This window comes from Vulpes vulpes, unplaced genomic scaffold, assembly GCF_048418805.1.
Source record: "Vulpes vulpes isolate BD-2025 unplaced genomic scaffold, VulVul3 u000000710, whole genome shotgun sequence".
Classification (NCBI taxonomy): Eukaryota; Metazoa; Chordata; class Mammalia; order Carnivora; family Canidae; genus Vulpes; species Vulpes vulpes.
In genome coordinates, this window is record NW_027325790.1 from 672006 (window position 1) to 689567 (window position 17562).

Consider the following 17562-nt stretch of genomic DNA (forward strand, 5'->3'; position numbering starts at 1 on the left):
GTCCCATCGCTTGAGCATTTTTATCCATTTGTCCGCGCGCCGGGTCTCCTGGCGGAGTTTCTGGGAGAGGACAGGCGGGGGCCGCAGGTGAGGCTCCCGCCGCGGGAGGTGGGCGCTCGGGCCGCGTCCAGTGCCCCGCGGGACCCGGAGGAGCCAGGAAGGCACAGGGCCCCCCGCGGACCGCGGCTCCGGGTCTCGGGTGCGTTCCCGGCGGCCCGTGCAGCGCTGGGACGGGGGACTGGGGAGACGCCCGGGGATGTCCTGGGGGACGCGGTGCAGACAGCTGGCCCCAGCTCCCCCCCACGTCCTGCCCGGGGCCCAGGACGGGCTCTCACCTTGGCCTCGCGGGGGCTGGGGTCGGGCAGCTCCCTGTCCCTGGAAGGCAGGAGACGCAGAGCCCTGAGGCCCCGGCCCCACAGACACACACACACACACACACACACACACACACACACACACCCCGTCTGCACCCAGCGTCCTGGGGAGGGCAGGGCTCCCCCGGGGAGGGCAGGGGCTGCCAGCGGCCTGAGGGCGGGCGGGGGCGGCGTCTGGGGGGTCTGAGGAGGGTGTTTGCCGGTGGTGGGCTGGGCGGGGACCCCTCGGCGCCCCCAGGGGGTGACCTGCCCCCCTCCTCGATGGACCAGCCCGAGAGCTGTCAGCGTGGCCCGGGTGCCCCGTGACCGTCCCGCTGAGGTCCCCCCGCCTCCCCAGGGCCTGACTGCCCAGCGTCCAGCCGGCCTCCCTCTGCCCCCTGGCCGTCCCCCTGCTGTCCCCGGGCTCCCCTCTCTGCTGTCCCCTCTGCCACCCTGGCCCATTTCACCTCCCGTCCTGTCGGAGCCCCTGAGCACGACCACCCCTGAGCCATCCCAGCAGACACTGGGCCGTGAGCAGGGCCGAGGGGGCCCCACCTGGGGTCTCCAGCGTCCGTCAGGTTCTCGTGGGGCTGTTGACCCATCAGCCTCGTCCCCTGCGACCTAGGCCACTGGGCTGTCCCCTCCCTCCTTCCCGCCCAGGGCAGCCCCCTCCTCCTCTTGCCTCCTCCTGCCTGGTCGGGGCCTCCCTCTGCGGCCCCCCCCCCCCTCCCTGCGCTGGCCTGGTCCCCGGCATCCACCTGCAGCCCCGCAAAAGCCTTCGGGTGTGGGCGAGAGCACCCCTGCGGACTCGGCCCAGACCAGGCCGTCCCCCTACGGAGAGCACGCCCCGGCCCCAGAGCCCCTCACGGGCGGGATCCCCTGCTGAAGGGACTGGACACCCCACCCCACCACCACCCCCGGATGCAGCAGGCTGACACCTGGGCCTGCCCAAAGCAGGCGTGGGGGCCCCTCCTCTGAGTGTCCAGGGGCCTCCCCCGGGCCCAGCTCCCTTCCTGCCCACGTCCCGGGTCGGCCTCCGGGGTGTCTCAGCTGCAACCCAGCGCAGACATGGCCCTCAGAGGGCTCCAGGGGACCAGGTCCCGACCTGGGGGCGGGGGGGTCAGCCTCCAGAGAGGTGTTCCTGCAAAGGCCACCCGCCCTGGGATGGATGAGGGGTGTCCAGGGGACTCACTGCAGAAAGCCCTGGTGGTCGGCGACCTTGCACAGTGACAGGTCCTGCGGAGACCCTGCTTGGGGCGCCTGCAACAGAGGGGGGCTCCGTGGTGGGGACCGATCAGAGCAGGGGAGTGGGGACAGAGACAGGAGGGAGCAGAAGGGCTCCTCCCTCCCCTGGATCCTGAGGGAGCGCCGACCCTCTGAGATTGGCCGGGCGCCAGAGTGGGCGCAGCCTGGCAGCCTCACCTGCTTCTGTCTATCAGTGACGATCCCCCCCTGGGCCTCACCCGGACCCGGCGACTGTGGTCCCCACCTGGGCCTCACTTGACCTGGTGACTCTGATCCCTACCTGGCCCTCACCCAGGCCTGGTGACTCTAGTCCCCAACTGGGCTTCACCCAGGTGACTCTGGTCTCCACCTGAGCCTCATGTGGATCTGCGACTGTGGTCCCCACCTTGGCCTCACCTGAACCTGGTGACTCTGGTCCCCACCTGGGCTCACCTGGACCTGGTAGCTGTGGTCTTCATCTGGACCTGGTGACTCTGGTCCCCACCCGGGCCTCACCTGTACCTGGTGCCTGGGCTCCTCCGCTACCAATGACGAGGATCCAGGATGGACCCTTAGTTGCTACTGACACCGGGACCATCCCCAGGGTCTCACTTGTTCCTGGTGACTGTGGTCCTTGCCTGGGCTGACCTGGCTCATCCTTGGCTCTGATCCCCTCTTGAGCCTCACCTGCTCTTGCAGGTACGGTCCCCCCTGTCGTGGGTGTGTAGTGTCTATGGTCCCTTCTGGGCCTCACCTGATGGTACTGGGCCACGATATTGGCCCTTTGCAAGGCCAGCAGGGTCTCCGGGTCCTCCTGCATCGTGCTGCAATCCAAACACATCCAAGGATGACGGCGCGTGAGAACCTTCCGAGGACACATGCGTCCGGGTGCTCCCCGTGGGCGGGCGCCCCTCTGTCTGACCGGAGCCGGAGACAACCCCGTAGCCCCGAGGGGCACAGGCATCACACACGGGCCCTCGCTGCCTGTCTGTCTGTCCGTCGCCCACCGACAGTCCACCTTCCCAGCCACTGTCCCAGGGCACGCCGTCACGCTGGGGTCACAGAGCGCTCCCACCCCGGTATCAGGAGCACACGGGCGGGGGACCCAGGGGCTCCGGGGAACTGCCCACCTGATGCTCGGGGGTGACGTCTCCCAGCCCGGGGCCGGCGCAGAGATGGTGGTGGGTGGGCCGGCCAGCGAGTGTCCCTGCGGGCTTGGGGGGGCGGGGGGGCGGGAATGGAAGGTTTCTCCGAGATTCCACAAGCACACGACCAAGGGGAGAAAGCGACGGACTGGACTTCATCAAAACTAAAACCTGATGCCAGCAAGAGTGCGACCGAACTCCCCACCCTGAGGGCAGCGATGTGTGAATAGCCTGAGGGGGGCCCTGGGGGAGCACGAGGGACTCCACGTTCTTTGGAGCCTGAAGAGCAAGCCTGCTCACGGGCCAGGGGGACCCAGCGGGCACAGGGCGGGATGGGGGGGTGACAGTCACCCCTGTCGGGGTCCATGCGTCTAGGACATGCTGGAAAGGTCATGGCTTGGGTGCCTGCACAGCAGAGGGCTTACAGGGGAGCGGGGGTCCCGGGGGAGCTGCCTGAGTTCCGACTGCAGCCTCCTTCCCTGGACGGGGGCAGCAGGGTGGCCGCTCTCACCCCGTGGGGCTGTGGAAGGGCTGTGGGAGCTGCTCACGGTCATCGCATGGGGGTCGGGGTGTTGTGGACCCCAGCGCGGGAGGCCTGTGCCCCCACCCGGATCCACAGGCCCCACTGTGGCCCGCGGGGATCAGGGATCAGCTGCCACTCACCTGTGACCTGTCGCTGTGTGGGCGCCTCCTCTTTATGCACTGGGGTACTGGGGAGTGTGGGAGGGTGGGGGTACTGGGGAGAGTGGGAGGGTGGGGGTACTGGGGAGAGTGGGAGGGTGGGGGTACTGGGGAGAGTGGGAGGGTGGGGGTACTGGGGAGAGTGGGAGTAGCGGGGTACTGGGGAGAGTGGGAGGGTGGGGGTACTGAGGAGAGACGAGTCCTGGGCTACTGGGGAGAGCAGGAGAGTCGGGTCGCTGCGAGCCAGATCCGGAGCACCGGTGCCTCCGAAGGTCTGCGGACGCAGAGTGGGCACCAGGCAGCGGTGGAACCCGGGGGCACCACAGTTCCGCCCAGAGCGGGGTCCCGCATCATCACTGTGGGCAGGCGGGGTCCAATCAGCACTCAGCCCTCACCCTGGTGGCCGAGGGTCCCGGGGGAGGGTCCTGTCCCCACGCCGGGCGGGAAGGCGATGCAGGCAGCCTCCCGCATCCTCAGTTCCCATCCTCGGGCCCTGCAGGCCTCCCGCCCTTCAAGGCAGACTGGGGGTCACAGATGCCCCCCTCCGCCCCCCAGGGTTCACAGCGTGGGGTTGCAGTTAGGAGCATTTGAGGGGCTCCTGGGTGGTTCCGTCCGTCGGTTCCACGTCGACTCTTGAGTTTGGCTCAAGCCAGGATCTCCAGGTTGTGGCGTGGAGCCTCGGGTGGGGCTCGGTCTCCGGTGGGTGAGGAGTCCGCTCCAGGTTCCCCCTGTCCCTCCGCCCCTGCCCCCCGCACCGTCTCCCAAGTACATCTTCTAAACATTAACATGAAGACACGTGAGCATCTGGATCCCCTCTGCAGAGGCGCCTTCGTGTGCGTCACGACCGTGTAAATGCCTTTCACGGACCCACCGGGATTCCCACCGGAAACCCCTTTTCCTTGGTATCTATTGAAGTGCCGTCGACACCCAAGGGGACAGTAGTTTCAGGGCTACAGCTGGCGACTTGACAATTCTGTGCCTCGCTCAGCTCTCCCCGCGAGAAGCGGCGTCACCGTCTGTCCCCGTACCGAGTTGTCCCCACGGTCCTGACTCTATTGCCAGGCCGTACTTTCTAAATTTCCGGGATTCCTTTATTTAGAACCACACGCTTGTAGCTTTCCCTATTTGTTCATCCACGTTGCCCACCTGCCCCCCGCAGCCCCTCTGATCACTCAGCACGATCCATCCCGTTAACCAGAGAAAGGACATGGGGCGGCCCGGGGCGGAGGGGGGCGGCGGGGCTCAGCGCTTCAGCGCCTGCCTTCCCTTCGGCCCAGGGCGTGATCCTGGAGTCCCGGGATCGAGTCCCACATCGGGCTCCCTGCACGGAGCCTTCTTCTCCCTCTGCCCGTGTCTCTGCCTCTCTCTCTCTCTCTCTCTCTCTCTCTCTCTCTCTCTCTCGTCTCTCGGTGTCTCTCAAGGATATATAAATAAAATCTTTAAAAAAACAACAAAAACAAAGAGAAAGGAGACGATCCCCTCAAGAGTCGCAGAAAACGCATTTGACAGAACAAAGCATGAAAAGCACAGGGGGTTTTAGGAAAGGTCTGTCAACAGAGGAGAGGCCGCGTAGGAAGGCCCGCAGCTGACGTCATCCCCGAGGGTGACGACCTGAAATCGTCTCCCCCGAGAGCAGGAACAAGCCACGGAGGTGCCCTCTCAGCGCTGGGAGTCCCACGTAGTCAACAGACGGGAAACAGCCGTGTGGGGGTCGCGTCCACGCCCACAGGGGCCCGGCCTCCTCAGGACCCACGGGGAGGCTTCCGGGTCAGGGTCAGGGTCAGGGTCAGGGTCAGGGTCAGGGTCAGGGTTAGGGTTGGCATATTGTGCTTAGCATAATACTCTTTCTAGGCTTTAATACTTCTTTGAATGTTTCATAGAATTCACTCATGAAGCCATCTGGTCGTGGACTTCTGCGTTTTGGGAATTTTTTTCCTATTACTCAACAGCTTCGCTGAGAATTGGTCTATTCAAATTTTCTATTTCTCTATGTGTCAGTTTTGGTAGGTTATGTATTTTCTAGGAATTTAGCCACACACAAAAGTAAAATCAAAAACTAGAAATTTCATTCTTTGGCTTGTGTCTATCCAGTTTTTCCAACACCATTTGTAGATTTTTCTCCCCACTGGATATTCTTTCCAGCTTTATCAAGGATTAAACGACGACATAGTTGTGGGTTCATTTCTGGGAGGTCTGCTCTGTGCTCTTGGTCTGTGTGTCCGTTGTCGTGCCAGGACCGTACTGTCTTCATCACAACAGTTTTGTGACATAACTGGAAATCTAGCGATGTGAAGCTTCCTACTTTGCTTTTCTTTTGCAAGGCTGCTTCGCCTGTCTGGGGTCTTTTGAGGTTCCATGCAAAGTTGAAGATCATTTATCTTAGCTCTGTGAGAAATGCTGGGGGCATTTTGATAGGGTTTATAGGAATGTCTGGGCTGCTCTCGGTTGTGAAGACACTTCGTACCCTTTCAGTCCACGAGTGTGGAGTGTCTCTTTCCGTTTCTTTGTGTCATCGATTTCTTTCCATCATCGTCTTCAGAGTAAGTTTTTATAGCTGTTTCCTTAGGTTTTTTCTTAAGTATAATATTATTTTTTGTTTCATTTTAAATTTATTTTTATTAATGTCTTAGTTTCTCTTTTTCTTACCTTCTTACTGAGGTATAGGAATGCAACAGAATTCTGTGCATTAATTATGTATCCTGTGACTTTACTGAATTCATTTACCGGTTCTAACATTTTTTTGTTTGTTCATTTTTGTAGTTTTCTATATATAGTGTCATGGTGTCCATTTCTTGTAGGTTGTCCTATTGGCATATAGTTTCTGATGTGCCATCAAGCCCTCTTGTCTCCACCGTTTCTGTCAGAACCCTGCGTTCACCCTGCCTGTGTCCGAGTTTTGTTTTGTTTTGTTTTTTTTCTTTTTATCTCGGACAAGTGACTGAGTTTCAAACCTCCAAGTTTTAGGGGCTGCCCTGGGGGAGACCCGTGGTCCTCCCGCCCGGGAGGGTCTCCTCCCACTTCTGGCCTTTGCTGGCCCGGCCCAGGGACGCGGCCCCGTGACCGCACAGGGGTTTGCAGTTTGTGGCCACACAGGGCAGACAGCTGGCCCTAGTCCCGCGGCCCTCGGCCGGGGTCCCCGCTCCTGGGCCTGGGAACCGTTGGCGCCACCGTCCTTGGGACCCCGGGGACCCTGAGCCCACCCTGTCGCTCCAGGGGCCGCCCCCCACTTCGCCTCCCGAGCACCGTCGAGGCCGGCGTGTCCCCCCCTCTAGCAGACTTCTGGAAGTTCTGACTTTGTGCTCTGCTGCTTCTAATAGTGTGCGTAGACCCGTCAGCTGGCTCCCTGCCCCTGTGGGATCCGGGGCTGTGTCTCCCCCAGACCGACTGACTGATTTTCTTTTTAAGATTTTATTTTTCTGTCATCTCTACACCCACATGGGGCTTGAACTCCCCGCCCCAAGAACAAGAGTCGCGTGTTCTTACCAACCACCCCAACCACCCCGAGAGCGGCCAGGCTCCCTTTGATTGATTGACAGGGAGTAACTGAAGCCGACGTGCTGCCTGTGTCGTGTCAGGGCAGAAACTGAGCCCCGGCGTCGAGGTGCGGTGGAGTCATTGGGACCTTGGTCGATGTTAAAGAAAGCGGAGCCTCCCCGGGAGCCCCGGGAGCCCAGGGAGCGGGGCCCACACACGTGACAAGTTGGCCGTTTCCTTGACCAGGAGTCACTGGGCTGGCTGCCGATTTATTTGAGTTGCTGTTCGACGGCGAAGGTCGTTCTAGGATGGGGACACAGCGAGAACGTTCCGGGTTCTTGCGGGTTCGGAGGTAGCTAAAGCTCCCCCGTCGTGGACTCGATGTCCCAGCTGGGTGCAGAGATAGGCGAGCCAGCAAAGAGATGAGAAACATGGCCCTGGGGTGCCTGGCCGGCCTGGTCGGGGGACCTTGATGTCAGGACTGTGAGCTGGAACTCCGTGTTGGGTGTAGAGAGGACATAAACGTAAAACCTTTAACAAATAATAAATGGATGAACTAAGACAGCGTGACGTGGAAGGGGAGTGCTCGCTTCAGGACAAACCTCAGAGCGGACCATGTCTAGCCTGCGACCTGTTCTTGATGGCCCCGCTCGCTCTCCCGGGCCCAGATGACGGGGTCCCCCACGAGGGACGGTCCCGCCCGAGTGGGAGTGGGCCTCCTTCCCCGTAAGGCCCGTGCCTCCCCTTGTTCTGCAGGACAGAAGAGCCGGGAAGGCACGAGCTCGGGGGGATCAGCATAAACCTCGGCGATGGTCCTTCCCGATCCCGGGAGCCAGAGCTCGGCCTCCTTTTGGGACCCGACGTCCTAAAGAAGCCCGTGTGGTCAGTGGCTCGGATGCAGGGCGGAGGCCGACGGAGAATCAGGAAGAGCAAAATGGGGGGAGGCGGGGGGGACCAGAAGCTGAAGGAGAGGGGGACAGCTGTCAGCATCGGGAGCCTTCGCGGGGACCCGGCGTCCTTTCCCAGGAGGGGCCCCCCTCTGTAGGGTGCTTCCCGCCGCCCCGCGCTCCCCGTGGGCACCCGCAGGCGCATCCCCGGGCCTCCAGCGCCTCTGCAGCCGTGGTCTGGAGCGTCCTCCGTGTGTCCTACCGGGGACCCCAGCGTCACGTCTGTAACCGTCCGGCTGCTGTCTGACAACAGTCGGGGGATTCCGACGTTTGTTGGGTTTGGGGTGTGTGCCTGTCTGTCGCCGTGCCGCGATCTGATCCTCGGGCCGCGTCGTCCTGACGCCGAAACGGTTGAAACACCATCATTTCCGGTGCTGGCGCTGGGCGGCTAGCTGGGTTCTCCCGGCCGACCCGGGCCCCCTCGTGCCGTCCCGTGCCGTCCCGTGCCGTCCCGTCCCGCCGGGGGGTCAGCTGAGCTGGAAGGTCCGGCTCGGCCACATTCCCGTGGGTGGCAGCGGGTCCCCGCCGAGCGCCGGCCGCTTCTCTTCTCCCCGATGCCTCTCCAGCGGGGAGCCAGACCTCGGGGCCGCCCTGGGGGGAGCTCCTGAGGGGCCGGCTGCCCGTGGGGGGAGCCCTGGGGCTGCCTGTGTGTGTGTGTGTGTGGGAGTCGGGGTGGGGACGGGGCCGGGGTCCCTCGGTCCCCTGCGCTGCCTGCCCCCAGGCCGAGCCCCGCGCTCACCCAGCCCCTACTCTCCAGGGCGTGCAGGGTGCCCTCCACACTCTGGTGCGAGGGATCCAGCAGCACCGGGTGTGCACGCTGAGCCCGCCCGGTGAGGGTGGCCCAGGTGTGAGAGCTGCAAGGGCCTGCTGTCCTGACGTCCGCTCCGGGGCCACGCTGACCGCCCCGCGGGCCCTCTGTGCCCCAGGCGCACAGGCCCGGGGCGGGGAGGGGAGGAAGCGCCCCGGAGCCCGGGCAGCCCAGGCCCCCTGGACAGAGGGGGCACAGACCTCCCAGGGCGCTTAGCACAGACCCTGGTGACCTGAGGCTCCCCGGCTGTCACTCTGTCCCAGGGCCCGTCCTGGCCGCGGGCGCAGGCTGAGTCGCAGTAGAGTCTGCGGGGTCCTGACCCTGGCGTCTGGCCGCCCCGGGAAGGCACGTGGGGACGTCAGCCGTGTGTGCCTGGCGGCGCCCCCGCAGGGGCTGGTCGGGGCCTGGGCGGCGCCCCCTCCTCCTCTCTGGGGGTGTCTCCGCACCCCGTGCACAGAGCTCCGGGAGACGCAGAAACGAGCCGGCCGTGCCCTCTCACACGACAACACTTTATTGAACTTGCAACAGCAAACAGGGGCTCAGAGCCGAGGGTGCGCGCCTTCCCCTGGGAGACCTTCCTGTCCTTCGAGGAAAGCGGGAATCCCACAGGGGTGCGGGTGCTGGAGTCCCCCGCCTGGGAGCCTGTGCGGACTCGACTCCGGGTGGGGGCGCGTGTCCTGAGGTCGGGGCGGTGAGAGGCGGTTCTGGGGGCGGCAGGGCTGACGTGGACCTGCGGCCCATGGGCTCCTGCGCTGGGTCCCCGCAGGGCAGCTGGACCCCGGCCTCGGGCCCCCTGGGGCCGGGTGACTGACTGCTGGAGCCCCAGCGCGTGGAGGAGCCTGCCTCCTCGTGTGGGTGTGGGTGGGGGTGGGGGTGGGGGTGGGGGTGGGGGTGTGGGTGGGGCCCACGGGCCTGCCCCCGCTGCCCTGCCCTGGGGTGTCCCGGGATCCCCAGGGCTGCCCTAGGTCAGCGACCTGGGTCTGTGGGGCACGCCCAGGGCCCAGGAGGCCACATCCTGCTGTGAGAGGGCTCGCTCGGCCCGGGGCCAGAACGCAGGCCTGGCCAGGGCCCCGGGGCGCTGGATCCCATTAGCGCTGGGCCTGGGGCAGGCGCTCGAGTCGCCCCTGCCCCCACAGAGCCCGGGGCCAGGCCAGCCCAGGTCCCTCTGGGTCAGGGGCTGGTGTCCCGTGCGGGCGGTGCCGCCCTCCGGGAGGCACAGCGAGACGAGGCAGGGCACGGTGACGGCGGGCCGGAGCCTCCGGGCCCCCGCCCTCACCGCCACGCTCTGCCCCCGAGGCCCGCGAGCATCGAGCTGCCCCGTGGACGCGGGGGGCAGAGGGTCCCGGGCCTGTGCGGGGCCTCGGGGCAGCGGGCTCAGCGCCGCCCTGGCTCTGCCCTGGCTGTGCCCGTCACTGCCCAGCGAGGGGCACGAGCTGCAGTGGCCGCGGGGCAGGAAGGGTGTCCTGGGCCCGACAGCGTCATCCCTAGGGGGCTGGGGGCACCGCGTGATGGGAGTCCCGGGGGTGCTCCAGGGCCCGGTCCGTCGCGGGGCCTCTGGGGTGGCCCAGGCAGGTGCCAAATGGAAGGAGACCCCGTTTTCTGTCTTGAAGCCCGCCGTGTCCCGGGGCCGCCTGCCTGCACCGCCTTGTTGCCCCGGGAGGGTGGGGAGGGAGTTCCACCGCCGGGGCTGGGGGGCAAGTTGGACGATGGCCTGGCCGGGAGGGGGTCCGGGCGGCTCAGGCCGGGCGGCTGGGCCCGGGGAGGCCGGCTCCTCCACCCTGGGCGGTGGCTCAGAGGCCGGAGAAGGGAGGAGAGGCCCGGGCGCCGGGGACACTGGCTCCAGGCCCAGGGGCCTCGTGGGGAACTCCTCAGGTCCCGCTGGAAAGAGGCCGACGGGGTCAGCGTCTCCAGCAGGCTGTGTGTCCCCCGCTGGGGGCCCCGGGGGTCCTCACGGCTCCCGCGTGACCCCCCCCCCGGCCTGACCCTGTGCTCAGCCCCCCACACTGCCGCCCGGGCCCTGCAGTGGGTACCCGCCCGCCCAGCCCTGGCCTGGGGTCCCCGAGGCTGGAGCAGAAGAGGAGAGCCCCAGAGATGAGGACGGGGGCCCCGGGGGCTCTGTCCCCTGTGGGCGGCCCCAGCAGGCCGAGTCGGGAGGGGCCGGGGCCCTGAGCCCACCTGGCGGGGGCAGGTCGCACCGCATCCTGCGGAGCTGGGTCATGGAGGCCCGAAGGTGTCTCAGCACGGCCTCGTCCTCCAGGGCCCAGGGCTGGGCCAGAGAGTCCTGGAGGAACTCCCGGAGCCCTTCCAGGGGCAGCTTCAGGAGGCGCTCTGGGCGGTGGGCGAGAGTCAGACCCAGAGGGCCCCGCCCTGGGGCCCCCGGGGCCCCCAGGCCAGCGGCTGGGGTCCCGCTGTGCCCAGGAGCGCCGCGGGCAGTGCGCTGGCCGGGGTGGCCCCTGCCCGCTGCTCCACTCGGGGAGCCCCGCTGCACCCGCCTGCCCCGCCGTCCCCCCGCCCCAGGTCTGGGTGCTGCTCAGAGCCCAGGGTCACCGCCCCTGCCCCCCGCCCCCGGCACACCTGGGCTCCCGGGGGCTCACTTACTCCTGTGCACCTTGAGGATGGTATAGGCCATGGCCGTGAGCACCCTCTCCCCATCCAACACGTAGGCATCCCACAGCTTCAGGGTGAGCGAGAAGGGGGTCTAGGGGGACGGCGGGGTGGGAGGAGCGGCCTGAGCAGGGCCCCTGGGGGGCTCGGCTGGGGCTAGGCTAGGCCTGCCATCTGGCCCCCGGCTGCCTGCGACAAGGCCCCGCAGCGCCCGCCCCCCGCCCCCCGCCTCCCCGTGCGTGCCCTCCTCCCAGGGAGATCAGGGACTCCCGGCCGCTCCGGGTTCCGACCCCGGCCAGCACCTCCCGCACCCCTGGGGGCACAGACTCTGCCCGCACTTGACGACAGACACCACGCCTCGAGAGGACCCCAGGCTGGCCGCCCGATGGGCCGAGGGCCCGTCCACACCCCGGGCTGACCCGGCCTCCCCCGGGGGAGCTGAGGCAGAGACGGGCCGCCCCCCGGGACCTCGTCCAGGGACCCTCTGGGCTTCTCCAGGACGGGCTGGGCTGCGAGCCTCAGCCTCAGCCTCAGGACCCCGGGGTCGGGCCTGGCTCGTCTGGAGGGTGGGGCTGAGCTGGGCCCTCCCCGGGGGCAGGGGGCAGGTCCGGGAGCGGGGGTCCCGGGGGCGGGCCTCACCCGGCCGAGGAAGCACTGGAGAAACCATTTGGGGCTGTAGATGCCGGTGGACATCTGCTCCTCGTCCTGGCGGGAGGGCAGGGGGTGCTCAGGCCCCACGCCGCGGCCCCTGGAGCCGGGTGGACGCGCTCCCCGCGGCCCAGCCCAGCCCCGAGGGCGCCCCCGGGCCCCAGGGGGAGGAACGTGACCCCAACTCTGGGCAGCTCGGAGGGAGGGCCATGCCCCCCACCCCCTGCCCCGGGCTCCGGGGACGGAGCCTCAGGAGCTCCCACTCGCCCCCACTTGCCATGTGCTTCCTCAGGTCCGGGAGAGCTCTTTGGAGGACCCGCTCGTGATGTCTCTGGAACCTGAGGAGCTTCGGGAAGCCCGGGACGAAGAAGCCTGAGAAGGCCCCAGGCCCCCACGGTCAGGGCCTCCTCCTGCACCAGGCGGGGTGGGGGGTGTCGGGGCAGGGGCCTCCCCGCCACGCCCTGACCCCCGTGTGCCCACCGCCCTCGGAGCCCTGGCTGGATCCGCTCTTCCCAGAGGGCAGGGCCTGCCTCCCAGGCCGGGGGCGCGGGGCCCGGGGACCCTCGTCCTCACAGAGACCCCGCGGGGCGTGGGCTGGGGGCTGAGGACCGGGCCCGGCTGACCCAGCACCCTCTCTCCTGCGGGGGCCGCCGCGGGGACAGGCGGGTCCCCAGCCCCGAGGGGCAGCGGGTGCAGGCCAAGGGGAGGGTGATGGGCGTGCACGGCCCTCTGCTGTGGGGCTTGGGAGTGAGGCTGGGGGCCCCCGGGAGGGGGAGACGCTGCCCCCTGGGCCCCGTGTGGCCGTGGGCTGGCAGGGGGGCCTGGGGGACAAGCCGGCGGCCCGGCGGGAGGCTGGGGGAGCAACGGGAGTGCGTGCCTGGCCTGCAGACGGTGGGGCAGGTGGCCGTGGCTCCGGGACCCCGAGGCCACCGGGGAGGCGGGGCCCTTGCCCGTGGGGGGGCGAGCTGGGGGGTCCCCGCCTGCCCCCCGGTGCAGCAGCCTGCAGGGAGGCCCTCCTGAGCTCCCCGGCGGGCCCCTACCGTGCATGGAGTGCCGGTCGCCCACCATCAGCTGGGCCAGCGCCCAGAAGGCGTCCTCCTCGGGCAGGAACATGAGGAGGACGGCCGCGATCTCGCTCATGCCCTGGCAGTAGCCCACCTCCTGCAAGAGCCAGAGCCCCACGGAGGGCGTGCGCCCCGAGGCCCCCTCTGAGCCCTCCCCGCGGGCGTCAGGCTCCCCCGGCTCCCTCCCAGCCCGGGCTCCCGGAGGGGGCTCCCAGAGGGCGGGGGAGCAGGTGAGGGCCACCCGGACCAGCTGGGGCGCGAGCACCCCGGGCCCCGCTACCGAGCCCTGCGGCCGCCGTGCCAGGACCCCCGTCCTCAGGCCAGCAGGAGGGGCCTCCGTGAGCTGTGCCAGGCTGTAGGGGACCCGCCAGGTCTGGAGACCCCCCAGAGGGCAGGTCGGCGGGGGGGTGGGGGGGCCTGACTGTGGCCCCTGGCAGGTCCCACGAGGGGAGCTGGGCCAGGACACCCCGCGGGGCCGGGGAGCGTGTGAGCTGGGGTCCTCGGGGACCCTTCTGGAATGCGCCGTGGAAGGGGGGCGGCCTCCTGGGCGCCTCGGCCTCGTTCCCTTCGGGGGAGTGGGAGCCTTCCCCGCCCGGGCTCTCGTCGGTAGTGCCGTCTGTCAGGGTCCAGACCCGAGCTCTAGGACGGCCGCGGTGCACGCGGGGGCCCCGGGCAGCCCCGGCCCTCGGGCACGCAGGCCCTGCCTCCCCTGGGAGGTCTGCACCCCGCCCCCTGCCCGTCCCGGAGGAGAGAGACCCTCCCCGGCATCTCGGGGGCCGTGGAGCCGGGGCCATAACTGTGAGTCCCGCTGGTCACCACCACTCAGGACAAGGCCGCCCGCGGGGCAGGAGGCGGGGGCAGGGACACTCACCGTGTCGTACAGCGAGTAGGCTGCCAGTACGCAGAACAGGGCTCGCTGCCTAGGAGGGGGGACAGCGGGGGGCTCTGCTCAGTCAGCCCCCGCCCAGCGAGGCCGCCGAGGTGCCGACACCGGCCCCGCAGGCCCCGCGGCCCGCAGGGCCCCTCCGCGGGGGCCGATCTCCGGGGTCAGGTCTGCGCACGGGGACAGGCGGCGACCTCACACGTGCAGCGTGCCGGGGGTTCAGTGCACCCTGGGGTGTCCGACGCCTCCGAGCGGCTCCCGCCGTGGGGTGTGCAGCTCCGGGCTCCCCCAGCGCCGCCAGCGCCCCGGGCCTCCAGCCCTGGAGCGGCCCCCCCCCCCCCCCCCCGCACGCCCCCATGGGAGCCAGCGCTCCCCCTGCCCCGGTCCCCGCAGCCCCTGACGCCTCTCCTCCGCTGCCCTGGCCTGGCCCGGCCCCGTGTCCCGGGAACACCACCAGCCCCACGTGACCCCTGCCCCGAGCCCACGCAGCCGGGGCATCCGTGGCCCTGAGCGCACCCCCAGGTCTTCCCAGGTGTCCCTGGGCTGGACTCTGTGGGGGGCACCCCGGGCCCGCCCATCCCAGAGCATCTCGGGGCTCCAGGCCTGAGCCGCCGTGAGGAGAGCAGGGAACGTCGTGCAGGTGTGACCCCGATACAGGCTGCGAACCCCTGGGGTCACTATCTGAGCACGGGGGGGTACGGGGTGCGGCCCCCTCAGCGCTGCCAGGAGCCGCCCGATGCCCCCCGCACGGCGGCCTGAGTCTGCACCCCGGCTCCGCGGCCCCCGGGCCCGGGCTGCTGGAGGCCGGCTCCCCCCGGGCCGGGGGTCACAGGTCAGCCTGACCCGGCCGCGCTCTGAGGGCCGCGGGGGCCCCGGGGGGCAGCAGGTTCCCTGCAGGGAGGAGCACCGAGTTCTCGTGGGGAGACGGTCCGAGCGGCCCGCCCGGGAAGCCCAGCCACCCATGCCTGGCGTATCCCCAGCCCCGCCCCTGGCGCCCCTGCAGGTCACCCCAGGGGTCCCGGGCTCCCACACACCCCGCCCGCTGCACACACAGGTAGCTGCACCCTATGCTCCACCCACCTGCAAGCCCCTGTCGGGGGGCTCCCTGCCTTCCCCACCTCCCCGCGGCCCCTGGGGACTCTGCGGGACACCCGGGCTTCTGACGGGAGCAGGCCGTCCAGAGAACCCCAAGGTGGCCGGGGAGGCTGAGCCTGTCCCACAGGGGGCAGCTGCACCGCGTCCTCGTGGGGGTGGGGTGGGGTGGGGGTGGGGGCGGGACCGATAGTGTAGGGGTGGGGGTCTGGGGTTGTGGGGGATGGCGTGGGGGGTGATGCAGGGGGATGGCGTGGGGGCGGTGGGTGAGGGGATGGGGTGGGGGGCTGCGGACACAGGGCACCCCCTTCTCTAAGGTGCACACGGAGACGTCTACAGATAAAGGCGACCCCAGTCTGGGGTTTGCTGTGACCCCTGCCCCTGCCCCTGGGGCCCCGTGTGCTCCGCGCAGGGCCTGCCTGGACCGGGGCGGCGTCTGGGGCGGGGGGGGGGGGCGGCGTCATGCCGTGTGTGCTCACCAAGTGCAAATTGTCTAAAACAAAATGCCCAGAATTCAGAAGTACATAAAGCACCGGAGGGTGGGTGTCACCCTGACCTGTCCGACCCTCGTCGGGTCCACGTGTCCCGGTCCAGCCGCGGCCATGCACCCTGGCCCCAGGTCCCCTTCGTGCCCCCCACGCCCCCACCCCGGCCCCCTGCTCTTCACGGGGCCGCCCCTCACCCCCTTGGGGTTCAGCTCAGACGGTGACCCCTGGAGGCCCCGTCCTGCGGCCTCCCCATCCCCGAGACCCTGGGGTTGGGGGCACGGGGGTCATCCCCAGCACCCTACCACGTGGCAGTGTGTTGTTTGCTGCCGTCGCTCCCCCCGGCCTCGGGGACCCCGTGTCCCCAGCACAGAAGCCCCCGGGCCTCTCCCAGGCCGGGCCCCCGACCCCCGAACCCCGCTGGCCCAGCAGCCTCACCCGACCCCGTAGCGGTCCCAGAACATGGTGTGACTGCGGAACGTGCGGTTGACGTCCAGGTCGATCTGCACGATGTCCCGGGAGGAGACCAGGGCCGCCTCCTTCATTGCCTGCGGGGAGACCCCGGGAGGAGGAGCCGGCGTCAGGGACACAGACCCCGACCTGTCAGCAGCTGCCGTCCTGGGCAGGGAGCCCCGGGGCCACCACAGGAGTGTGTCCTGCAGGAACCTCCACCCTTCCCCTGGGAGGCCGGGGACGGCGGGAGTGCCCACAGTGCCCGCGGGGCCTGCGTGAGGGCCTGTGCCCAGCTGTCGTGGGCGGGGAGGGGACTGAGGGTCAGCCCTGGACAGGGAGGGGACGTGGAGGATCAGCCCGGGTGGGGAGGGGACACGGGAGTTCAGCCCCGGGTGGGGAGGGGTCACGGAGGGTCAGCCCTGGGCAGGGAGGGGACCGAGGGTCCACGGGGAGTAGACGGGTCGGGTCCCACCTGGTATTTCCCGGCATTGCTGGCCTTAACCTGGTCGACGTTCAGCAATCGCAGCCACACCTGTCCCCGCACCTGGGGCGGGACCCCCTTGTACACCCGGCGTCGCAGCTGCGGGGAGGAAGGCAGTGCTGGTGAGAGGGGCCCAGGGCGGCCCCTTGGAGCCCAGGGAACACGAGGCATCTAGAAGGTTCCGGCGTCGGCTCCAGGGTGTCTGCAGAGAGGCTGGGTCTCCCTGGATCTGGGCCCCCCCCCCCGCCCCCCCCCCCCCCGTCCCCCCGCGAGGAGCAGGGACCCTGGCCCCGACCTGACGCTCCCCCACCGCCGTCCCGGGGCCTGGGGAGGGAGGCCCGGGCTCCCAGCAGACTCTCCCCAGGCAGGGGGCTCCCCCGAGGACGGGGCAGGAGGACACTGAGGGCGGCCCCCCAGCCCCGTCAGGACGGAGAGCCCTCGGGGGCACCCAGCGCCCCACCTTCTCGCTGGGGAGGTAGTGGTCCCATCGCTTGAGCATTTTTATCCATTTGTCCGCGCGCCGGGTCTCCTGGCGGAGTTTCTGGGAGAGGACAGGCGGGGGCCGCAGGTGAGGCTCCCGCCGCGGGAGGTGGGCGCTCGGGCCGCGTCCAGTGCCCCGCGGGACCCGGAGGAGCCAGGAAGGCACAGGGCCCCCCGCGGACCGCGGCTCCGGGTCTCGGGTGCGTTCCCGGCGGCCCGTGCAGCGCTGGGACGGGGCACTGGGGAGACGCCCGGGGATGTCCTGGGGGACGCGGTGCAGACAGCTGGCCCCAGCTCCCCCCCACATCCTGCCCGGGGCCCAGGACGGGCTCTCACCTTGGCCTCGCGGGGGCTGGGGTCGGGCAGCTCCCTGTCCCTGGAAGGCAGGAGACGCAGAGCCCTGAGGCCCCGGCCCCACAGACACACACACACACACACACACACACACACACACACACACCCCGTCTGCACCCAGCGTCCTGGGGAGGGCAGGGCTCCCCCGGGGAGGGCAGGGGCTGCCAGCGGCCTGAGGGCGGGCGGGGGCGGCGTCTGGGGGGTCTGAGGAGGGTGTTTGCCGGTGGTGGGCTGGGCGGGGACCCCTCGGCGCCCCCAGGGGGTGACCTGCCCCCCTCCTCGATGGACCAGCCCGAGAGCTGTCAGCGTGGCCCGGGTGCCCCGTGACCGTCCCGCTGAGGTCCCCCCGCCTCCCCAGGGCCTGACTGCCCAGCGTCCAGCCGGCC

General features: G+C 68.9%; 1 protein-coding gene across 1 annotated transcript in view; it reads right to left on the reverse strand.

Moving 5' to 3' along the window:
• Nucleotides 1-13864, reverse strand: part of LOC140597357 (uncharacterized) — a 34320-nt gene extending 20456 nt beyond the window's left edge. The window contains exons 1-7 of the mRNA XM_072745600.1: nt 13820-13864; nt 12925-13045; nt 12162-12256; nt 11876-11941; nt 11231-11330; nt 10808-10960; nt 10135-10510 (exon numbers count right to left, since the gene is read on the reverse strand). Coding sequence (XP_072601701.1) covers nt 10135-10510; nt 10808-10960; nt 11231-11330; nt 11876-11941; nt 12162-12256; nt 12925-13024 — 890 coding nt within the window. The 5' untranslated portion in view covers nt 13025-13045; nt 13820-13864. The remainder of the gene's footprint in view (nt 1-10134; nt 10511-10807; nt 10961-11230; nt 11331-11875; nt 11942-12161; nt 12257-12924; nt 13046-13819) is intronic.
• Nucleotides 13865-17562: the final 3698 nt, after the last annotated feature.